This window comes from Microtus pennsylvanicus, chromosome 19 (genome assembly GCF_037038515.1).
Source record: "Microtus pennsylvanicus isolate mMicPen1 chromosome 19, mMicPen1.hap1, whole genome shotgun sequence".
NCBI classification, from domain to species: Eukaryota; Metazoa; Chordata; class Mammalia; order Rodentia; family Cricetidae; genus Microtus; species Microtus pennsylvanicus.
The window spans coordinates 24,121,272-24,145,894 of record NC_134597.1 but is presented as its reverse complement, the minus strand read 5'-3'; the positions used below and the strand labels follow the sequence as shown (position 1 = coordinate 24,145,894).

Here is a 24,623-nt window from a genome sequence, read left to right as displayed (position 1 = left end):
CACTGGTTTAAAATAAAGGTGCTCAGCTGGTCATGGCAGTCCATATCTGAAACTTGAAGTCATAGCATTTGACATACTGAGACAGGAGGATTACCTGTACTACTTAGTGGGACCCTAACTGAAAAAGGAAAGAAGGAAGGAAAGAAGGGAGGGAGGGAGGGAGGGAGGGAGGGAGGGAGGAAGGAAGGAAGGAAGGAAGGAAGGAAGGAAGGAAGGAAGGAAGGAAGGAAAAAAATGAAGGATTGACACTTGCTACATCAATGAGCCTTGGAAATATTTTGCTATGTGAAATCGATCCCACATAGAATGATGAATGCTACGGAATTTCAGTTCATGTGGTACCTGCCCTCACAAAATTCATAGACAGAGAGTACAATAATGGTTATGAGAGGCTAGAGGGGAGGGCAATGTCGATTTTCCAATTAATGAGTACACGCTCCAATTGGAGATGGTATGAGAAAGTTCTGGAGACAGACACTGGTGACGGTGGCACAACAGTGTGCACACACAACACTGCTGAGCTTTCCCCTCAATAATGAAGAACCGTACCCTTAAGAATAACCATCGGGCCAGACATGAGAGCTTAGACCTTCAATCTCTGCCCTCGGGAGGCAGAGGCAGGTGGATCTCTGTGAGTTTGAGGCCTCCCTGGTCTACATAAGAGAGTTCCAGGACAGCTAAGGGCTACATAGAGAGAGACCGTGTCTCAAGAATGATCACAGAACAGTTCTCCCTTGAGGAGCCCATTATATACTGTAACACAGACGGGGCCTGCTTGTTGTTGGGGTTTTTGTCTCACCCAGTACCCCACACCTGCCCAGACCACCGAAGCAGCAGATGTGATCTGCCCCCCTGAAAAAGGTACTGAGCCACATGGCTAACATAGATCAGAAAAATGGGTTAATCAAGATGTGAGAGTTAGCCAGTGAGAGGCTAGAGCTAATGGGCCAATCAGCTTATAATTTATGGAGACCTATGTGTGATTTTCTTTGGGGCTATACAGTATACTTTAGTCTCTCTCTTTGGGGGATTTTTCTTTGGAAAGCCTATACCCAAACTCTTGTGTGTATCTTACTCTCTTCTGAGCTCCTCTTATTCTCCCTCTTGCTTTTTAAAGATTTATTGATTTGATTTGATGTGTGTAGGTGGTTTGTCTACATGGGTATCTGTGTACCTATCATACCTGGTACCAGGAGAGGTTAAAAGAGGGCATCAGATCCCCTGGAGCTGGAGCTACAGATGTTGTGAACCGCGGCGTGGGTGGGAGTCAAACAGGGGTCCTCCGCAAGAGCAGCCAGCGCTCTTAACGCTGAGTTAATATCTCTAGCCCATGTCTCTTTCTCTTATTAAAATATCTTTATTAGCTACTGCCCCCCCTCAATTACCAACAGTCAGGTGTGGCAGCATGTGCCTGTGATCCCAGCACCTTAAAGGCTCGGGAGTTCAGGCCCAACCTCAACCACATGAAACACTGTCTGAAGAAAATAAAACAACAAATTTGTATCATATGTAACTTATTACATTAAAAACGTAAAGGGTGTTGGGAATAGTTCACTTAGAACAAGTTAAACAGAAAGACACAGGTACAACACAGGGACTCGTGGCTTTGGGACAACAGAAACTGGAGAAACAGCTGAGAATGAGGCTCAGTGGGGAAGGGCTCAGCTAGCAAGGGCAAGTCCCTGGGTTCAAATCCCAGTCCCACAAACAAACAAAATGAAGAAGAAAGAAAAGAAATGCTTAAATTCCAGGTTAGGGCTGGAATAAGGAATAATCAGAAGCCGGTTTTGCTTTACACCAGAGATTTTAATGGTGTCTGTCTGTTCTGCAGATCCCTAATAGGGGTGGTCTCGTACATGCTCCATGATGGTCTTCAGGCCAAGCCAGGTTTCTTCTGCCGTGGGCAAGATCTGCTTGGCTGGCAGGAGGAAGCCATATGAGCCTGTGTCTCTCAGTTCAAAGGCAAATGAGTATTTGATGCCAATATCATAGGCCCAGTCGATGCTTCCGCCACTGGCTTGGTCTGAGGGGCAGAGGGAAATCAAATGTGGTTACACTGTCTCCGTTGACCTCCAGCACGATGAGAGATGGACCAAGGCCCTCTATGCACGGGCTAGAAGAACAGACTTAGTCTCTGACAGAAAAGAGCATAAGACTGACTAGTTTAAAATGAAAGAGGCAATAAAAAAAAAAGAGAGAGAATTCCACCACAAAAAAAAATAAAAAAATAAAATAAAATAAAATGAAAGAGGCGTTCGAATGGACACTTGGCCTCTCTTTGGTGCCATCGGGGAGCTTCCAGCTTTATTTACCTATTGGGAACTTTGCTTGATGCCCTAATTGACACCTTCCCCAGCTTAGGGAGGCCACACCATTTCCTTCTCCAGAAGGCACACATGTCGTTTTCTCTAGTGGGATAAAACAGATTACAAAGCAAGCGAGTGACTTGGTCCCTGGCCTCAGGGGACTCTTGCCATAAGGGTAGAGCAAGCTCCTATGTGATGTCAAATCACATGCTGGGGATCGTGGGTAAGCCAGTACAGTGATGTGCATCTGAGCTAAATCTGCCCATTGATGTGGCACGTGATTATGATGAAGAAAGATGTCATTAGGCTATGAAGTCCTGAGGCATTCGTGACTCAGCAAAGCTGAGCAATGGCCTGGCCCCAAGGCCCCTCCCAGGGAGAACAGGTTGGGGTAGAATTGGAGGAAGCTACCAGGTACCTTAGAACAGAGACCAGGGAGGCTATTTCAAGGACACTCAAGGCTGGTGTTGGGAATTACAAGTTACCTAGCCTCCATCCAAAAGTGCTAGGAGTAACAGTGTCTTAAATAACAGACTTTTGAGAGTTTGGAATGTTTGTATATGCATGATAAGATCTCTTGGGGTGAACCTTAATCTAAAGGGAAAACTCATTTGTGTTTTAGGTGTAACTTGTATATCCATGGCCCAGAGATAACTCCATCACTACCGTTAGCACACATAGCTTTGGCTCAGGCCCACCATGTAAGATCAGATACGGAATTTTCCACGCGTGGCCTCCCATTGTCAGGGGAGAGTTTTAGAGCTGGGAGCATCTTGGGTTTGAGAACCTCAGATCTGGGATGCTCAGCCTGTAAAGCCCAGGAGTTTCTATGACCAGTGACTTTCATCCCCACAGCAGCCACCACAGTGCTTAGCAAACCGAAGACACGAAATGGTTACTAACTCACTTCAGCGGATCTTTGTGGGTTCCAAAATCACCACCTTGAACCTTTGGCCAAGCCAATCTCACTAAGAGGGGCAGAGAGGGTACAAAGTCTGGACTTCAGACAGAATCTTGACCCTGCAAACCACTAGCTGGTAACCTAAAGAGCAAGCCAACTTCATCTCTAAGTTACAGAAGATCTGTGTGTCAAATGAGGATGAGCCGCAGCGGGAACAAGACCCGAGAAGGCGGTGGGCAGGGTTACAGCCCTTGCTTGTGCTCACGAAAGAGTTATCAAGCCCTTTTATTCCACCATCTTTTGAGACTCCCAACAAGCCATTTCACAGATGGGCAGAGACAAGGGAGGGTAAGTAACTGACCCAAGGTGATTGGGTTCCAAAGTGGCAGGACTACAATTCAGATCAATGTTTCTGTCTCCGACAGTTGTGTTCCTTCTCTCGTGACTATGTGAAGGTTTTCAAAGCCCTTTGCAGGCAAGAAGTTGTCCAGGAAATGTCTCACCTACCAAAGATGTGCAGCTGGCCACTGCTTGGAGAAGAGCAGGTGCTCAGCCCCCAGCCACATGCCAGTCTGAGTCACAAGGAAAGCTCTTAGCTGGTTCCTAGAGTACCAGTGTTTCTCCAGGTGGGGGTGAGGCAGGGACCCAGAGTCAGCACTGGGCAGGGCTGCAGTCAGGAGTTAGGTGACGGAAGTACCAGGTTCCACGGGACCATAGGGCACATCTGTACATATCTGATATTAGCTAATTGGAACTATCTTTGATACCTGTGTCCTCAGCAAGAAAAATACATAGCCTTCCAAAGTCTGGCAAGGTAAAAAGAAAAACTTAAATCTCTTATAATGAAATGGATGAGACATGTATAGGGGATTGGGATTCAGGGATGCCAGGATAGCATTCTGCTGAGAGGCTAAACTCCAGCCTCCAACCCAAGGCTGCCAAAAAAAAGGCAGGCTCTTCTCAAACTTAAGTTGTCATCAGGGTCCTGGGTTAGATACACTCCTCTGTGCCCACCACCAATACTCAGGTGCTCTGGAGAGTTCCCTAAGTGCTAGAGATACAGCTCAATCAGCAGAATACTTTCCTATCATATATGAAGGTCCTAGGCTCAATCAGTAGAATACTTTCCTATCATATATGAGGTCCTAGGCTCAATCAGTAGAATACTTTCCTATCATATATGAGGTCCTAGGCTCAATCAGTAGAATAATTTTCTATCATATATGAGGTCCTAGGCTCAATCAGTAGAATACTTTCCTATCCTATATGAAGTCCTAGGCTCAACCCCCAGAACCATGTAAGCCTAATACATCCCATGCCTGCAATTCCGGCACTCAGAAGTCTGGGGCAAGAGGACTGGATGTTCAAGATCATCCTTGGCTACCAAGTAAGTTCAAGGCCAACCTAGACTTTATGAAACTCTGCCAAAAAAAGGGGGGGGTAAGACCAAGTTCATATGGAACATGGCTTTGAAGGTCTCAAAAACTCCAAAGCCCAAACAAAAAACCTCCAAAGCTATTCATTCACACTGGGTGGTTAATCTTGCCATGGGACTAGATTCCTAAAAGAAACTTACAAAATATAAATAGTAGCTTTAGCTTACATAAAATTGGACAAATCCAAGAACCCAGTAACTGAGATTTATCAATAAGATGAAATAGCAAATTAACAGCATGTAATTACAAAACACTCCACAGGAATAGATGTTAACTTTAAGAAGATGAACACAAGATATCCACAGGCATTGGCTCCAGTTAAATATGTTTGGGTTCACTGACAACAACAAAAACTCATTAATGAGACTGAACATGATAAGAAATATGTTGAATACTGAATTATTTCTCCCATAAAGTTTTTAAAATATACTGTAGGTAGCATGAAGAGAGAGAGAGAGAGAGAGAGAGAGAGAGAGAGAGAGAGAGAGAGAGAGCCAAAAGCACATAATCTAAAAAGAGAAACTTCCATGACCGATCATATCTTCAGAAGTACTTTTTGCATTTCCATGAAGGATTTTGGATTTAATGAGTAAACCTCACTCCTCCGCTTTCTAGAACTCCCATTAAAATAACCTACCTAGATGCCCTTCAACCGAAGAATGGATAAAGAAAACGTGGCACAATTACACAATGGAGTACTATTCAGCTGTAAAAACAATGACGTCATGAAATCTGCAGGCTAATGGATGGAACTAGAAAAACCATCCTGAGTGAGGTAACCCAGACTCAGAAGGACAAACACGGTCTGTACCCACTCCTATGTGAATAGAAGATATAAAGCAAAGCAAAGGATACCCAGACTACAATCCACAGCTCCAGAGACTTGGGAGCATGGAGGGCGGGGTGGGGGAGGGCAGAAAACATGGGAGGCAGAAGGCGGGTGGATTTCTGGGAGTCAAAGGCCAGGCTGCTCCCTCCACATAGTCTCCAAATGAAAAAGAAAACTGCAACTAACAAGTGGGCATTCCCACAAACACTCCCTCCCCTCCCCATGGCTGAGGCTATATCAATACGCACGGTATGTCCGAGAACAGGCCCCTTTCCCCTGCACACCCTCCCCACTTCTTGGCCTCCACACTGGTCAGCCATTACACACGTACAGACGTATATGTGTATGCATGTATCTTATGAAAGCAAACAAGAGCAGCCTCCCATTCCGAATCTCCCCCGTTCCCTTCTCACCCACTCTTCTGCACCTACACTGGCTAAGGCAGCTAATGAACTGGGAGAAACATTCAGTGGGAAATGTTCTTTCCTGTGTTGTGGCCTTTACATGGCCTTTATCGTTTTATCCACTGTCTCGTTTTTAATAATTGCTCTTCTTTCTGAAATCCAAGGTCCCTCTGCTTAGTTCTCTGCCGCCTTTCTCCTCTCAAGGTTCTTCCCACTCCAGATACAGCCTTGCTTTGTTGTTACCACCCTCTCGGCAGAGCTCTTGCTATTCAAACTCCCTCCCTTCTGTGCCTCCCTCCCTCCCTAGCTGCTGAATCTCAGGGCCACATCATCTGAAGGCAGCACACCCTACAAGTACTACAAGCTCAATATTTCTACAGTCGAATCCTTGCTCTTTCCAATGATCCCCTTTGAAGATCCAGAATGTCCTCTCAGTGAGTAGCACAACCCAATGACCTTCAGCAAGAAGCTCTCTACCTCCAATAAAGGGCAGGGAGCCAATGGCTCTGTGTCCCAGATACCTGCCCATGCTCATGCCATGGTCTAGCTTGGGCCACCGTCTCCAGCCCTAACTCCCCGGCTCCTGCTCGGGAATGCACCTACATCCAGTCCATCACAGCTCCACATCCACTCAACACTTCAACCGCTTCTCTGAACACTCCAAAACGGCTTCCAGAATCCCTGGAATTAAACTCAAAGTCTTCATATGACACACGCTGCCCATATCCCTCCGGCTTCCTGCCTCACGTCTTTCCTCCCGGCAACTCCAAACTTGCTTGTGGGTCTCAGAGTCCTTCATGTAAGTCATACTTCTGGACCCTCGGACCTGACTAGCTGGATCCTTTGCTCCTTCCTTAGCTACCTAATGGCCAATCTTTAAAGCCCAACTTTTGTCCCATGTGAAGCTTCTCCAGAGCATTAAATCTCCCACCACAGTTTTATAATACTCTTGAACCATGCACAACCTACTATGGCACATACATACTAATATTCCTTTGAATTCCCACTTATCTCTCTTAAATATGACCTCTGAGCAAGCAAGATGGTTCAGGAGGTGAAGGCACTTGTTGCAAGCCATATGATCTGGATTTGATCCCAGGAACACAGAAGGTGAAAAGAAAGGACTTATCCCCACAAGTTGTCTTCTGACCTCCACATATACATGCACACGCACACACACACAATACAAAAGAAACAGAGCTCTTGGTCAGTTTCTTATATCCGCAGTACCTGGCGCCATGCTCAGCACACGGCAGATGCTAACTGGAACCTGTTGAACAGAATGAGTGTGCGTTTGGGGCACATGCTCCTCTAGTTTCTGAAGGACCTTTGGGCTCGGGGCACTGTGGAAATGGACACTTGGCTGTGTAGTTTCGAGTTCCTTACTTTATATATAAGGAAGGGTCACTTAAATGGTTCAGAATTCAGGGTGCGCCGAGACCTCCCGCAGTACCCACTGGAAGGCAGAAGAGGCTCACAAAGTCGATAGCAAACTTCTAGATTTATCCCTGCCTCACCCCCTTCCTCTTCTTCCCATTCCGTGCAAGACAGTTGCCTGTCTCAGCATCTTTCCATTGAACCATTGAACTGTCCAGGGGGTTCCCGCTGTTGCTATTTGGTTTGCTTTTGAGTTTTCATACAGGAAACTGAACCCAGGGCTTTTGAACTCAGGACTCTGTGCATGCTAAGCACATACTCTACCACTAAACTAAGTCCCTAGCCCCTAATCAGATCCTCTTAAAGGGGCCACGTCCATTTATCCCCCACCCTTAGTCCATGAGCTTACTCAAGGCAGGAGTCCCTCTTAGCCGAGAAAGGGAAGACTAATAAAACTAATAAAAAGCATGAGTTTTGGAGTAAGTTCTGATAAAGGTTCGTTTTTAGGCAGAGACTGTACATAACGGTATTGAGATGTAATGTCCTGGACAAGCTCAGCAGACAGCACAAAATGCACAGATCCAGGAAGTCCTTTGTTATCGCATAATAAATATTTCATGGGGAGCCCAGACCTTCTGAGGGAAGCAGGCAAGGGTGGGTTCTGTGTGTGATGGACTCCCCCTTTCACATGAGGGCGTTTAAATGCGTTAGCCCAAGTTCAGAAGGTACTTTCCCCTTTAGTAGGTCATTCGTACAAACTTTTAGCAAATTAGATACTTACAGATGACGGAGCAGATTGGCCCCACTTTGTACTTGGTGCCATGCAGTCCTGTCAGAGACTTGGCAGCCTTTTGGGCCACTTCATCCTAGAAGGAAAAGTAAATGGATAGAACTTGTCTCTTCCGGTAGAACACAGACTGGGGAGGCCTGGTTACGTAGTCTCCTTTGCTCATGACACAGAACACCCCATTCCTTTTCTCTCAACCATTTCACTAGGAAGTAAACACATGTGTTGTTCCCCGGCCTTCGAACATACAACAGGGCGTGGTCATCTTTCATTATCCAGGCCTTTACAGTGCTCCAGAGAGCATCATTTTGCCACTAGCTCTCCTTGTTCAGAAACCTAAGTGAAAATAGTATGGTGGCCAGACAGATCACTGGGGAAAGGGCTTTGTTGCTAAGCCTGAGAACCTGAACCCAATCCCTGTGACTCTCCAAGTAAAGGAAGAGAGCCAACTCCTGCAAGCTGTTCCCTGACTTACACACACACACACATACACACACAAATGTCATTTTAAATTTTTTAGGAAGTGGGCTGGCCAGGTGGTGGTGGTGCACACCTTTAATGCCAGCACTTGGGAGGAAGAGGCAGCAGATTTCTGAGTTCAAAGCCAGCCTGGTCTACAGGGTGAGTTCCAGGACAGCCAGGGCTACACAGAGAAACCCTGCCTCAAAACAAAACAAAACAAAACAAAAACAGTTGAGTGGGTTTAAGAGTCCTAAAAAGAACATATATGTACTGACCTCAGGATGTACCTAGGAAGTTGGTGGGTTTTTTTCCTCCAAGTTGATCCCTACACTGGCTTATTTCCCTATGGCTGTCTCTTTTTCCAAGAAGCAGAGCTCAGCAAAAATATTTTCCATTACTCAAGGGTTCCAATTTTGACTGATTGAGGCTTTACTGTCCTTGCTAAGGATAAATGTAAGGTCTTGAACTTGGGTCCAGGAAAACAACTGTACAAATACCAGATGGGGGAAACCTGGCTCAGCCGAAGCCTCTGAGAGCCTGGGGGTTTCAGTTGTCAGTGAGCCCAGCATGAGTCAACAACACCAGTGTAAAACTGCCAAAGAGCTAAGGTGACCCTCAACTGCATCCCCGAAACTGTGCGGGAGGCCATCCCATAGCTACAGCCACACTCTCTGCTCCATGCTGGATAACCCACGGCACAGCCTTCGTGTTCACTTTGGGGGAAACCTTTCAAGAATACAAAGCTGGCACTCAGGAAACAGCAACTGGGCAGGGAGTGGAGCCCCATATTGTAAGTCCTTAAAGGAATCAGGGTAGTTTGCAGGCAAGATGAAGTAAGGGAAGGCCTGGGAGAAGTGGGTTTCTAGTCGTTAAGCAATTCACAGACTCAGTTCCTAAAAAGAACGAACTTCGTCCGCATAGCCAGATGCTAAAGCAGGGCTGCGAGGTGAACAGCGGAAAGGAAAAGCTCTAACACTCAGGCTCTCCCCGGCATGATCAGGCTCCCTCTAAGGCAGAGACCCCGGCTCTGGGCTGTAGGCTACCCGGCCGTCTCACACATGCCTGAACACGGGATGTGGACAACAGAAGGTTATCTAGGTGCAGGGATAGGTCTTGAAAGTAGAAAAGAGACCTCAAGAGGGAAGAGGTGTTTCAAAGGGCATGGGAGTGGGGTGGGGGGGAGACGTGTTATATGAAAGGGGAAGGAAGGACAGAGGCGGACAGAGAACAGGGAGCAGAGGGATGGGGAAGAACATGGGGGCAAGAATCCACCGGAGCAATTTTTAATGCTGTAATGAAACCTTATACTTAGCATGCTAATTTTTAATTAAAAAATTAATTACATTTAATTTAAAAACAAACAATGGGACCAGGGGGTACACATAGGTTCCTTCCAACCCTGACATTTTCCCCTAGGTGTGACTTTGGTAAGAAGCCCCCTGCAACCCTGAAAACTGCCCTAACAAGCCTAAGGCCCAAACTGAGAAGATGAAGACACATTTGAACTGTAGCTGTCTATTCCGTCAGCCTGTGGCAGCTGACAAAAAAAAAAATCTACTTGAAGGTAAATCGTCCACAAGGTCTCAATTCCAGGCTTATGCCTAGCAGATGGGTTTCAAAATCAAGCCTAAAAGCCAAACTGGAAATGTCTGCACATTCTCTTCATCTGGGAATAACTGTTGCTCAATTGTGAGCAGCTTCCTGAGATGTTACCATCTGACCCAAGGCTGCAGCCAATCTGTTTGTTTCTGAAGGGGGGCAGACGACAGAAGGAACTAACTTAGGGAAGAAAGCGTTTTAAGCACACACCATCTCCCAGCATGTTGTCATGTCAGGTCCCAGAGCCAAGGGGCTCAAGAAAGCCCTCGGTGAGAGCAGGGAGCTGTACTGCCTAGCGCAGAGCATCTATCCAGCGGTCCAAGAACACCAAGTCCATATCCGGAGGCTGATTAGGAAGTATACCCTGGGAACTGATGGCAGGCGCTTAAGGCCAGTCAGGGTGGTTCACACCTGAAACCCAAGCACTCACTCAAGAGGCTGAGGCCGGCAGGAGAATCATAACGTTGTCATTTTAGAGCCAACCTGGACCAGGCTACCTGAAGTAAGAGCCTGCCTCAAAAAGAAGAAAAGAAAAGCAGATGTTTTTTTATATCATCTATGTTAAGGTACCATTAATTTTTATGGATTCTACTCAGCAAAGAAACTCGGCTTACATTGGATGTAGGTTCCATTACCTTCATAACTAGCATACCTTCTCCTTGGTACCTAACTGCACTTTAACTTGGCCACCCAGCAGATGTGGTTGTTGAAATCAAAATACGAATGGAGGGACTCACCAGCTCAACAGAGTTATCTGGCTTGGTGCATTTATAGCCGTAGGGGTACATGAGCAGTTGGGAGTAGCTGTGGAGCGTAATGAAAGCTTTGACTTGGCCATGACTCTTGATGAAGTCTACTATGGATTTCACTTCAACTTCAGAGTTGGCCTTGGGTCCATGGTACGAATCAGAGCAAGGGCTGCTACTGGCTCCCGGTCCTGGTGGGGTAAAGAGGAAGAAGCCTACTTAGGACAGTAGCTTGAAGAAGGCACTGCAGAATGCAGGGGTTAGCACATGCATGAATAAGTTCCTCCTGTGTAAATCAGAGAAGCCCACCCTTGGGTTAGATCAAGTCTCTGCCTTGCAGGGCATGGCCAGAATACTAACTGGACCCAGCTCTTCTCTTAAAATATGGTTCTCTCCTACGGCGGAAAGAGCTATCCAGCTAGATCGTCTCCCCTCTCTGGGAGCTGTTGGAAGAAGAGCTCCCGAGGCGGGTGGGGGTTCTGTAAGTTCCTTTCCTGGGACCTCTTCCAACCTGAAGAGTCCAGGAGCAGAAGTTTCGGTGCATCTGTACTTCGTGACTGGACCAAGTCACAAAGCCACAAATGTGAGGAACCTCTGACATTCTTTCTGCCCTGGAAGCCACCACATTTGACAAGGCCACTTTTGGCCTTGATTCTCTCAACAGCTATAGTTGCTCAAGAGGACTGAAACAGGGGTCCCTGTGGGCCTGGCAGGGCTAGACGCTTTGGGAGCAGGTGGAGACTGAGATTTCCCAAGCTCTCTAAGTGAACTGGGTAAGATCCATGTAAACATAACTTCTGCCATCTTAAGTTAAAATTATTTAAAAATAAGGTTTCAGAGGGGGAAGTGCCATCAAATTACTGGATACGGTTCAATATCCAGGCTCTGGCGCTTTGATTACTTTTTTCCTATGTGCAAAATAATAAGAATAATAAATTGTTAAAGCAATGAACGAAGTTATCACTCATGCATATCCCATCGCATGTCCCTGGTGGGTCCTGTCTCAGTTCTGTAACTCTCGATAATTCATTTGGTTTACAAATATTTAATGATTGCACTCTGTGGTGCAGACTCTGTGCCAGGTATTAGAAGAAAGCCCACAGCCCAGTGTTTGCAAGGCTTAATCTGCATTGTCAACTTAACTGGATTTGGAACTCCCAGGAAAGACACCTCTGGGAGCTCTGAGGTCTTTCCAGAGGCATTCAGCCGAGGAGAGAAAACCCACCCTAGAGTCCGAATGTGGGTGACATTCCCCCACAGGCTGGGGCACTTGAGCGGTTAAAGAAGGACAAAGAGGAGGAGCCAGCTGAGCCCCAGCTCTCAGCTCTCTCTGCTGTTGACCGGGAACGCAATGCACCCACATTCTTATCATTTTGGTTGTGAGCTTAGCCTTTAACGGCTGAGCCATCCCTCCAGGCCACGGTGCCCCCACATTCTTCATCTCCCACTGCCACGGCCATGATGGAATGTTCCTCCAATCTTGTAGCCAAAATAAGCCCTTCTCTCCTTGAGGTGCAGTTTGTCAAGTGTGCAGTCACCTCCATGAGAAAAATCACTGATGCGCTGGTACTGGAAGTTCGCAGGAAAAAAACAACAAATTTCAGTTCTGTGATTAGTGAAGGCAGGGTTTAATTGGTGCCTAAATGCATGAAAGAAACCCCAAGCAGCTTGCCAGTGGACCCCCAAACAGAAAAACTGCAGTCAACAAGCCAGATGAGCAAGCTAACGTTTTATCTTTGCCTCTGTTCCAAAAAAATCCATGTCTTAATTCCATTTGTACTTCTTTTTTGTAACTTTTCCTTCTGGAAGCATCTACCAGATGATGTAATGCATGTCTTCCTAATAGATCCTAACCCCCTCTAGCGGTTGGTTCAGCGCTTCCTGCGCTCCCGCCATTGTGCAAAGCCTGGCTTCTTCAGCTCGGACGCCTGAAGGGAAAGCAAGAAGTGAGCTAACCACACTAAACGCTGCCTGGAGCTGTGACAGTGTTGCACTCCCTCCCGTGAAGGGGGAGGCTTTAGTGAAGTGTTTTAGAGAGGTTTTAAAATGACTTGAATCCTAAATGGACTGAACAGGCTGACGGCACTGCAGATCCCCGGCAAAGCAGTCGGCCGCCCAGACAGCAGTCTCGACTGTCCCTGGAGACGACCACCCCGCACTCACCTCCGAAATTTGCATCCCAGTTCCGATTAGGATCCACACCAGCACAGAAGCTTCCAGACAGTTTAGACCGGGTCTTTCGCCACATACGATTCTTTTAAAATCCCAGCAAACAGGAATATGGGGGAAGAAAAGGTGGTCATCCCTGTTGATCGGCAGGTCCTTTCCCCGAGTACCCCTTCCCCTGGCTCCCTACCTTTAGAACTGCACAGGATTTATTTGGCCCACAGCTATGTCAAATGGTCCCCACATAGGGTTCACTTTCTGTATTTCCTCTCTCAAATAAATGCCTGCCAAGCCATGTTCCATAAAACATGGTTCTGTTCAATGCTAGCCACTACCACAACAAAAAAAAGGGAAAGATGGAATTTCTGAGAGAATGGTTTGGGGAAAACGTGGGGCTAACTCGGCAACCTTACTACAGAGCTGCCAAGGGTGTTTAATGTTTTAATGTTTTTTGGGAAGCTCTGAGAGATCAGAGGCAGCCTTTCTTTGCTTGCCTGTGGACCCTGCATTCATGCAGTGTGCCGGGCTGTGAATAGAGACTCTGAGTCCCTTTGAAAACGCTAGTCATTGTCATCGTTATCTGCTCTCCACAAGAAGAAACTTAAAACTCGGATTCGTTTTGAATATACGTGAGGTCGCAATGCCACAGCGGTGTTTCTGTCATGTATCTTACAGGGAGGGAGCCTACATAACTCCTTTTAGTGATATTACAGAGGATTTCTTTGACAAATTGTAAGTAAAAAAATGCTAGGATGCGTTGTGCTGCCTACTTAACTCATATGGCAATCGAGTTGTCAGCAGGGAATATCTGCCTCCTCTTTCCTATCAGTCCAGCACACGCAAGGGTACACACAGACACGCACACACACACACATATCTCGGAGATAATTGGGACAAGTCTCCTAGGTGACTCACTGTCCAGCCTAACAGCAGAAACAGGCTCTGGCTGAGTCGACATGTAAAGTCATTGCATGTGAGAATAAGGAATGATTGCAAACATTTCCCTTTGCCCCGTTTCAAGGCCACTACTGAGAGATTAGGCTTTCTTCTTAGAGCAAAACAAGAACAGAAAGATAACTTTTGTTTGGTTTTCCAAGCTCCTGCCTGTCTTCTTAAGCCCTGTGGATGTTTAAAAAAAATAAAAATAAAAAAATAAAAAAAAAACAAGAAATAAATAGATTAAGTGGCTTACAGTGGTGTGGGAGTACACATATCCATCAGGGTTTGTGACAGGCAGCAGGAAGATATCCAGGGTATCCAGAAGGGAAGTGATGGATGGATCAGTTCCATAATCAGAAGCAAGCTGAGTAGACACACAGAGTTTTCAGTATTGCAAACCAGAAAACACACTGCAAAATACTATGGCACTGTGGTTTTGTGCTTTGGTTTCTTGTTTTCTTTTGTTTTATTGTTTTTCCAAACATGAATTAGGGACCATTGTTGATCGATGGGAACCTTCCAAATCCCTTGCAGAACAGTCCCCTGCAGCTTAATCCACACACCAATGTCTATAGCTTCCCTTTCTGGTGACAATAATTGTCTCACATTAAATAAATGTCAGTCATCACCCATCTATTAGAAGTAGCAACACTTTTCTCCCTAGTATTTGCGGTGACGCTTTTTGCAACGGTGGGTAATGACATGAGTGGTTTATTTGGATCTGTGAACCAAATTATAAAAACTTAATATTCCTTAATCCTCCCGTGGGGTGACTTTCCAAAAGAACTCGACCAACATCAGATTACTTAAATATGCGGGGACTTTGCTAAAGGTATGGAGAAGCGGTTAAATTCCATTTGGGAAATTACATTTTGACTGCAATCAATTGCAGGAGAGTTGAAGTTTCTGCCGGATTAAAATTTATTCATTTCCTGTGCTCAGCCATCCTAAGGCATTACTATTCAACTGTTAAATATCCATTTCATAATACCCTAAAGGTAACCGCATTTTAATTGAAGGGAAAAATGTATCAGTCGGCATGCACGTGGTTGCACATGCTTGAATGATCTGATGTGGATTGATTTCCTTTGCTCATGAATTAACATTCTGATTTATAGCGTGTCATTTTGGAATTACTTAAGAAACAGCAGCCTAGGTCACACCCAGCATCGTGTCCTGACTCTTGTGCCAAGGACCATCAGAATCAGAGTTTGGCAATATTCACGACCCAGACACCCCCAGCTCATTACACTTTAGATCTGTAGGTCAAAGCAAACTGTTCTTGCTCTCTGAAGCCCTTTCAAGATTTTATAGGAGAGGCACTTCTCTCAAAGTATTGAGCTTCTCTCCCGGTACTAGGCTGAAACTCGAAACCCAGAGGCCCTGCTGGCCACCCTTTTCAATTCTCTGGCTTGCTGTGTTTTTAGCAGGGGGCCCAGAGGCACAGTACCGTGATCCTAGATGGGGTGAGGCAAAGAAAAGAAAGATTGGCAGACTCTGTTTCCTGCCGGTGTTGTAAGAGAAGGATTTGCCTGAGAGTGCTTGCAATCAGGCCCACCGGGACAGTGTGTGTTTACTTAGTGAGTCTAACTCCCAAAGGACAAAATATGTGAAGAATTTTAAGCAATGACCTTATTTGCTGTCCACAGAGCCGTGGCTTGAGTAACCCACTCTCGAGCGTGGATGCCCGCGTCTAGCCAGATGGCTGGCTTGTCTCCTCCCGTGCTGAACTGCAAAACAAGCATAGCGCAAGCACAGCAATGGAAACCGCTTCTTCCAATAGGCACCTCCCCCAGGGTCTTTCTCTGTCCCCTTTCTGTTCTGACAGGATTAAGAGAACAAGAGGAGATGGACAGGTGACACTGGCTTGATTCTTCTGTCCGTTTGTTTGGCCCCTTTCTCTTAACAAAAGCTTAAATGGAGATTACAAGCAAAGCAAATTTTACCTCCCTTGACGTTTCTGAAAAAAAAATTATCGTAGTTAATGTAATGAAAATATGCTCACATGTTGTTAACTGGGGAAAAACAGGTTCCGGGTAGTATGTCATTCTTCTTATTTAAAAGACTAGTTCATATGGGAGCAGGCATGGAGCAAATGTATGAGGGGTGAGGAATGGACAAAATGAAAAAACAGTTTACAGCTCTCCTCCTATAGCTGTGAAATTAGAACCGCCAGACCTATTCCTAGCCTCCCTGTTTGTTGGTTGGTTCCTCTATTTTCCAATGTTTTTGCATGGATTGGGTTATTTTAGTTCTAAGACTCTCCCCAGAATTTTCCGGGCCCTGCATCAGAACAGGACGGCAAGCCTCCACGGTTCTCCGGAGTTTCAGTTTTATGATCTAGGTGGCTGGGTTATTCGGAACAGTGGCCTTGCCAATTGAATCAGTAAATAGGGAGGAAAAGATTATTTTTGCACCATCAGTTTCTATCTCTGTGTGGCATTCTAAGCGCAACAGATTAAGGTAAATGAGAAATGCAAATTCTTGCTAAAAACGTTACATTTCACAGGTTTGGGAAAGTTTTGGTGAAAATGTTTTGAGCCTTTTCCTTCAGAGTGCTAAGATGAAACAAGTTGGGGACCTTAAAAAAACAAACAAACAAACAAAATGTCTCAACCACCAAACCACTTGGAAAATCGGAGGTCAGGAAAAACCAAGGCAGAGGAGAATTTAGGGTTCCCTGACTCACAGGTAGGCCAGCCGGTAAAGAAAAAAAAAAAAAAAAAACCCGGGCAGCAAACGGCCCCAGGCCAAGCCTCCTGCAGTAGGCAAACCAACCCTCCCAGGCCTGCTTAGGGGAAAGAGCTCTGGAAGTCCATCTGTCCCAGTTAGTCAGTTGGTTCCTAGCCACAACGTTTCCAAATTTAGCCAGCCGTTGTGACATTACCTCCCGCCACACACACCCCTTAACAAACTTTCTAGGAAGTCTGGGGAAACACTTTTTGCTGTTTTTCTGAACAAAGTGCAAATGCTTGAAACTATCAACCCAAAGACTCTTTGGGGTGACAGTAGCAGTGAACCTTCGCCGTTTTTTCAACTGTCACCTAAAAAACAAAAAACCCTTCGTTCCAGGGCCTTGCCTTCGCATTTAGTTGTCCGTCATCATCTGCACACAGAGAAACTTTTTTTTAAAATGTAGTTCGGGCAATTACTGGTTGTTTTTTGTTTTTTTGTTTTGTTTTTAAGCTGCCTTTAAGAGAAGAGAGCGAGAGGAAAAGAAAAATCCGCAAAGAATTCCCACTTAGATTAATTTCCCAGTGCTCGCCCTCCCGTTCCTTTCTCTCCCTCCCCTCCCCCGTGCCCGCCGCCTCTCCTGCTCGGCTCCAATTGGTGCTCTCGGCCCGGCTCCCGGCGAGCGCATCTATCAGGACCCGAGCATTAATTCTCTCCTGCAGACCTGCGTCTGCGTGCAGAAAAAGAGAGAAAAAAAAAGGAAAAGAAAGAAAAGGGGGGCGGTCGGTGGTGGGGGATGCTCAAAACCAGCAAAGACCGGTTAGGATGAAAAAAGGAGAGAGAGAAAAGGGTGGGAGGAGGGGGTGGGGGTGGGAGACCTGCTTTGTAAGCCGAGCTGGGAGGAGCGGGATTCTAGAAGCATCGAGAGATGGGAAACAAAAGTCTCTGCCCGCTTTATACCTTGAGCACATTCATGGGCCGATTCTCAAAAGATGAACCGATATTCACTTTGCTCACTAGACCAGGGTGCTCAGCCACGAGGTTATCCATTTCTTGGTTAATCTGAAAGGTTCAAATGATGAACAGGCATCTGTTATTTAGTGACCAGGGGAATGCAGCTAGCAGGGTCTCCTCACCCCTGCACTCCCGGTCTCCCCACATTCCGGCTGCAAGCCGTCACCCGGTTGATGAGTCACTCTGAAACAGAGAAGCCATCTTGCCGCCGCAGAGCCGGTTCTTTCCAGTTCTGTGCAATGTAAAATGGCACTTGTCTGGTTTGCCTGTGGCTTGTTTTCCCCCTAGACCCTGTCCGGCAGGGAAGCCTTTCGCCCTCACTAGCAAACTGCAGTGGCACCGAAAGAGAGGTGACCGGCTTGCACTATAAAACACAGCTGCGCTAGCGCAGGCCCCGGCACAATGGGGATGTCCTCCAGCCACTGGCTACTCCGACCCCAGTTTTGAAGGCTCATTGAGATTCTGTCCGTTCTCCACATATCCAGGCTGCGACCATTACAGAAGCAGAGTATCCAGCTGTTGCCAGCATTTGCTGTCGCAAACACCTATTTGTTAGAACAGCAAGTGGGGGAAGATACCCTTTTTTATTCTTTCTTCTAGTCAAACTAACACACTTTTTCTGGGAGAGGGTTGAAAAGTAATAACACACACATATTATACAAATGGCGTAGCCCCCATGTTCAATTGCACTGATGTTCCCAGCAGTGAAACAAAGGCACAAATCCGTTCGAGTCATATTTTGCCTCCAAATCATTTAAAATGGCGTTTTAAATGCGTTTTAAACCTCTTTATCTGGAGGCTTAGTGCCCCTTTACTCTTTCCTACTCTGCGCTTCACCCCTGAACTCCCCAGTTGCCACCCACCCACAGTCTGGCAGCGCAGAGAAATAAGCCAGCATCAGCTTCCAGAAAGGCTCTTGTCACATTAGTAAGGGCAGTGCTCTCCTTGGACCTACAGAGCAGCGCACGGTCCAGGCAGAGAAAGAAGGGATGGAGACCCAGAAAGGCAGAGACTAGACTCTGCTACCATACGACCTTGGATCAGCATGCAGTTTGGGGGCCGCTGACACCCTTGTGTGGGTGGGACTCAACAGCTTCAAAGTGGCCCCTGATACATCCAAGACCATGGCTAATCATCGCTCTTGGGTGACTCTGTAGCCTGTGCAGCTTGGAAATCAGCAAAGGAGTGTTGTGGGAAGAGTGGAAAGAAAGGAGCTATTTGTGGACTCACTCACAGCTTCTGGACACCTCCACAATAACTGTGCGGCTGTGGAGCTGGACAAGCCGACATTAAGCCTGCATTAAGCAGGCACTGCCCGTGAAATCTGCTAGGGAATACAAAGAGCATAGTAGGGCTGGAGAGATGGCTCAGCGGTTAAGAGCACTGACTGCTCTTCAGGAGGCTCTGGGCTCAGTTCCCAGCACCCACATGGCGGCTCACAACCGTCTGTAACTCCACTTCCAAAGGCTCTAACACCTTCACACAGACACACATGCAGGCGAAACACCTATGCACATAAAATAAAAATAAATAGTTTTAAAAAAATTCTGCTGGGCAGTAGTGGCACATGCCTTGCCTTTAATCCCAGTACTTTGTGGGTTCGAGGACAGCCAAAAAATTCTGCTGGGCAGTAGTAGCACACGCCTTGCCTTTAATCCCAGTACTTTGTGGGTTCGAGGACAGCCTGCTCCACTGAGCAAGTTTCAGGACAGCCAAAGCCACACAGAGAAACTCTGGGCGGGGGGAGGCACGACAGGACACGGGACACAGACACACAACAATATATCTATGTTATCAAATCACCAGGTAGAGGTAGCCTTTTCATCAGGGAAAAGAGGAGCTTGTTTCTCTGATTCTTGTTTTGAAATGCCTACCTCGTCCAAGGTATGGTAGGCCCCAAAGTTGAAGTTACCACCTCGCTCTCTTCGCTGATTGAGCAGCATTTCTTCACGCTCTTGATCCAACAGAACCTAAGATAGAACAAGTCTATGATTAGCTGCCAGCCACGCATTCGGTCTGGTGGTGTAAATGAGGTGCTGACACTTGGTCCCCAGCACCAAGCTTCCCTCATTGTACGCCTATCTTGTCCATCGGCTCTGGGTCACACACTTTTCTTGCTCTGGTAGCACTCTGAAGAGAGATGGGGTATGCGTGGGCTGGGGGCCAGGCAGCAGCTGCAGCCCCAGGGTGACAGCACCTTCAGGCGGTCTTGTGGCTCAGCCTGCGTTTCTGAGTTAACCTCTAATTAAAAACTAATTGAATCACAGATTGCTTTTCTTCCATTTCCACGAAATGCTAAAAGGACTGGGAGCTGCGCCTCCCCACCAGTCTGCAGCAGAGTTCACACTGACGAGGCCCACGGGGAAACCCACAGGTCCCTTTCCCGGCAGCATGGAGAGGACCAGCAGGCCTCTGGAAGGCTGCTGTCTGGCATACTTACTTGAACGTCTTCAACCATGATGGAATAAGCAATCCCCTGGGACTCAAGGAACACTTTGACTGTCTGGACGTTGCTAAAGGGGACTCGGACGTGGACTTTTTGCCTGGGGATGGTGGGTGATTTCCAAAAGTCAAGCTGAAAGGGATAAAGGGCCAAGCCAAGAATCATTCTGGGAGAAATAGAGAGATGTACCCTGAAGGATCTCGGTAACGCAATGTGTTACCTAGTTTATTTTGCATCTACAAAATCAGAATCACTCTGGACCTGCTATCTTAGAGCAACAAGAGTTTCTCTGTACCCGAGCATCAGCAAAGACGTTATGTTTTTAGTACATACATCCCACGGCTAGATATTAAAATTGGCAGAGGAACAGATGATTTTAAATTATGGGAAGTCTTAAAAAAATAAAATCAATCTGGCACTCAAGTGATCCAATTCATTTCATCATGGGATATTAATGCCATAAATTATTTTAGAAGGGAAATAATGAATTAAAGGTGCTCAGCGGTGTTTCAAAGTAGCTCTCGGTTTTCATGTTTGTTCCTTCCCTCAATAGTCCTCAGAGATATGTAGAAAAATGGTGTATTTTTCCTCAATTTTCTGATTGTGAAAATGAGTCTCACGGGGAAAGAAGGCGGTCTGCTCAGTGCCATTGAGTTGGGACTAACGCTCAGACTTTTGGAAGCCCAGCTCCAAGTCCCAGCCTCTCACATTACCTCAAAGGGGTCAAGCCATGGTCCAAGCATGCCCTGCTGGCATTACTTACTGGACGGAGCAAAAGCTGAGGCTATGGCCAGTACCTGAAGATGCTCTTCAGCCTCCAATTGCATCAGAGTTGTAATCTGCTCTTCATTACTGGGGATGATCTCAAGAACTTGGTCCCTAAGAAATGTTAACCACAGACATGACCTTAAAAGCAAAGCCTGTGCACCGTTTCCTGTGGCTTTCTGCTCCCGTCAGCCTCCACATGGCGGAGATGAATGCGACAGTCCACAATCTCTTTCACAAGCCAGAAGCTAATAAATTGTACACTGACCCACGTCCCCAGAACAAGGAGGTGATCAAACGGCTTTATTTCCTCCAAGGAAACGCTATCTAAATAATGATTAAGAAGTGTCCTGCTGCTAGCAGGAAGCGTACCATGAAAGGGTCCTTTCCTTGAGCTAATGAGTATTTGTCAAACAACACCTGCCTCTCATAAAGCACTGGGTTCTAAAACTTGTCTGTGCCTGCTTTTCAAGGAGGAAAGGAAGGGAGGAAAGAAGGAAGGAAGGAAGGAAGGAAGGAAGGAAGGAAGGAAGGAAGGAAGGAAGGAAGGAAGGAAGGAAAGAAGGGGGAAAGGAGAACGATTAATTTGGGGCCTGTAGGAGGAATGAGACCCACATCTGGGGAGACGTGAAGTTTTCTAGTTTGTTTTTTTGTTTGTTTTCTTTCTTTCTTTCTTTGGTTGCTCTTTGTTTTATTTTGTGGCTGAAACTGCAACACCATCTCCGGGTCTCATGATGTAAACAAACTCGGGGCACAGCTAGCAAAAACTGAGGCCCAGGCAAATCAAATGGTGTATCGTACACCCTTGCACTGGTACACACGCTCTAAGGAGCAAGGGCTGTCATGGAAGAAAAGAGAAACCCCCAAACTGGCAAACAGATTGTCAGAAAAGAGTTTGGGGAAAAGAGTCTTTTGCTTAGTAACTGGGCCTTCTTTCTCTGTCCATTTTCCAAGCAGGCTAACTTCCGGTTCGTTGGTGGTGCCCAGAAGGGCCTCAGCGGTGAGTCACACCGGTTCCAGTGCAGTCCCGTGTAACCTGCAAGTGGCAGGCCCCAAGGTCTTCCAGACCCTTCTGCCTGCGAGTCTCCATCTGCCACGAATGGTCTGAAAATTCTTCCATTTGGGACTCATTAGTTTTAGTTAATGCATGGAATCCCAGGAGTCCTCTTTTAAAATGAGGGGCTGGGAAAAGTAACACATTAGACTAATATTTCCTGGTGTGTGTTCTAAGGAACAGCAGACCCTGGAGCTCCTCAGCCAAAATGGGAGGGGTGTGAATTAAAAAATAAAAAAATCCCTCATAGATTTCTAATGCATACTTACTTTGTCAACAGTCTAGAAACCCTAAAGTTATTTAACTCTTTGATTCCCAAATTGAATTGACTAGCTAGTTTCATGGAACAAATGTATTAGAATGCTTCATTAATTCCCTTAGAATACTATCCAGAAAGGCTCCCCAAGCCCCGTTACAGAACTGTGGAACCAGGAGTCTCACATCTAGAAGCCTGGCACTAGGGTTGGCGGAGGGGGAGGGGGTAGCCTAAGTTATTTATATATGAGTTCTGGGGCTGCCAGGGCTCCAAAACAAACAAACAAACAAATAGTAAAGTCAAAGCATTTCAGAGCAAAGATGAGTCCGGCAGCCAGGAGAGACATTAGCCGAGACCCACAGCCCTGGCTTTCCTGGTGTCGGAGGCTCTGCTACCCAGATAAGAATCCAGGCGATGGTGGCGCACACCTTTAATCCCAGCACTCGGGAGGCAGAGGCAGGTGGATCTCTGTGAGTTCGAGACCAGCCTGGTCTACAAGAGCTAGTTCCAGGACAGGCTCCAAAGCCACAGAGAAACCCTGTCTCGAAAAAAAAAAAAAAAAAAAAAGAATCCGAAGAGTGGAGGACAAAGGCTGAGAAGAAGGAGTCTCCGTCGAGGTCGGAAGTGGATGGGGAGGAACACCTACTGTATGACCCTCGAGACCAGTACAGTAGGCCCCTCCCTACTGCCCAGCAGCCCCACATTCTGACCGCTGGGGAGAGAGTGGCAAGGTCAGACTTGGAAAAAGCATTTTTTTTACAAAATGGAGTCCTTCCTGTCACATCCCACTAAAATGTCATCTAGGACCATGGGAAAGAAAGAACAGGTCTTGACGTCACACTCCAGGATGTATCTCACAGAACCAACCTCCCACAGGAAAAACAAACCAGCCTGCTTGATCTCTAAGGCTACTCTCACTTAGCTGATGATGGAATTCCCAGCCATAACCTTAAAACTAACGTCACTCAGTGGTTGCCCTCACCCAAGGCACAGCCACTCAAAATCCATTTCTCTGCCTTAACAAAATCCCTTACCTCGCCTTTTCTCCAGTCTCTGTACATAGTAGAGGCCACCACGGACTGGGACAGTCCCAAGTGCAATCCTGTTCTTTATTCCCAAATAGACAGTCTCTTGGCGTTCGACAGTCTCCTTCTTTTCTTCCTTCCACGGCCAATCATCTCTTCCTTAGCTAACTCCTATTTTCCCCACTACGCCCACCTCCACCCCCCACACACACGCTAATCTAAGAGAACTCTTGACAACACTGAATGCATGCCCCCCTTATTCTTATTCTCTGACCAAGTTATGAGCAAATGAGAGGCTTCATGAACCAGGTAAGCAGGATTCAAATAAACACTAGAGAGTGTCACTTACCCCACAAATGTTTCTTGACAGTAGACATGCCCCAGTAGGGCACCCAATAACAGGATCAACCTCATGCTCAAGCTTTTCCCAGAGGCCAGCGTTCAGAGCCCTTCTTGAACTTTATAGGGAACCAGGCTGAGGGCTATCTATTGGCCCTCCGAGAAGTCAAGAGATTCCCATGTGGTAAAATTCTCACCTGCTGGTGAAATTCTCAAGGTCACAGATACCAGCGTGTGCTATCTGTATATTTTCCCCTTTTAAGGTGAGATAATAAATATCAGTGGAAAGAAAACAGAATTGCTACAGCATACCAAGGGCAACTCAGACATTTCTGATTTGGAACATAAAGTACCACTAACCCTGTTTGATGATAGAAGCCAGATTAATAGACCCAGAGGTTAAAGTCCTTTCTGGGTCTCTGACAAAAAGAAAAAGGGGGGGGGGACAAAGCATTTATAGCAATTACTTGGCATCCTGTCTATCACATTCTATTAGTCTGCCCATTCGTTTATTTTTACATTGTTTACCCTGAGACACTGCAGGAACTCAGTCCACATCTGCCGACAGTCCCTGTGGATATGGCCCGCTCGAGCCCTCACGCTACATTAAATAAACAAAACAGAATGCCTTGTAATTTTTAATTCCGCACTGTCTCTAAAGTGATCCATCTGCATTTGTAGCAAATTAATACCTCTATTGCTATGCTTTTTTTCCAAAATGAGAATGTCTTTCCAATCGGAGCAGTAAAGACACTTGTTGAGAAAGTCAGAGTTTAAAGGAAGCATTTCGCCTAATTTCTTGTAATTCCTCCACCTAAGAAAACCATTCAGTATGTTTCTCTGAATTTCTTTGAACAATTTACAGCTCGCTCTCTCTCTCTCTCTCTCTCTCTCTCTCTCTCTCCTCTAATTGGCTTTGGAGCTGACACTGGCCTTGAACTCCCAATCCTCTGTGTCTAGCTACCAAGTGCTGGGATTACGGGCATGGTCTTTCATACATGGCTTGGTTTTTCTGAAGCAAAGATTGGACTAACAAAGATTGTTTTTAGACAGATTTGTCTTTGTCTAGACACATAAATCTTCAAGAATCTAACTTTGGTCA

General features: G+C 46.3%; 1 protein-coding gene across 1 annotated transcript; it reads right to left on the bottom strand.

The window, feature by feature from the left end:
* Nucleotides 1–1,785: 1,785 nt before the first annotated feature.
* Cpa2 (carboxypeptidase A2) lies at nucleotides 1,786–23,634 on the bottom strand. Its single transcript, XM_075953630.1, has 11 exons — nucleotides 23,532–23,634; nucleotides 20,880–20,961; nucleotides 20,080–20,214; nucleotides 19,514–19,609; nucleotides 17,586–17,687; nucleotides 15,584–15,682; nucleotides 14,206–14,316; nucleotides 13,011–13,101; nucleotides 10,839–11,038; nucleotides 8,035–8,119; nucleotides 1,786–2,023 (listed from the first exon to the last, which is right to left on the bottom strand). Exons 1-11 carry the CDS (start codon nucleotides 23,594–23,596, stop codon nucleotides 1,836–1,838), a joined length of 1,254 nt encoding a protein of 417 aa, XP_075809745.1. The 5' UTR covers nucleotides 23,597–23,634; the 3' UTR covers nucleotides 1,786–1,835.
* Nucleotides 23,635–24,623: the final 989 nt, after the last annotated feature.

Bases quoted from the DNA above. Each gene is read 5' to 3' on its own strand.
- Cpa2 (XM_075953630.1), bottom strand. From the start codon at position 23,596: ATGAGGTTGATCCTGTTATTGGGTGCCCTACTGGGGCATGTCTACTGT. The intron at 8,120-10,838 runs GTGAGTCCCTCC...TTTTCCTTCTAG, and splicing joins CAGATAACTCTGTTGAGCTG to GATGAAGTGGCCCAAAAGGC. The intron at 2,024-8,034 runs GTAAGTATCTAA...TCTGCCCCTCAG, and splicing joins GCCAATCTGCTCCGTCATCT to ACCAAGCCAGTGGCGGAAGC.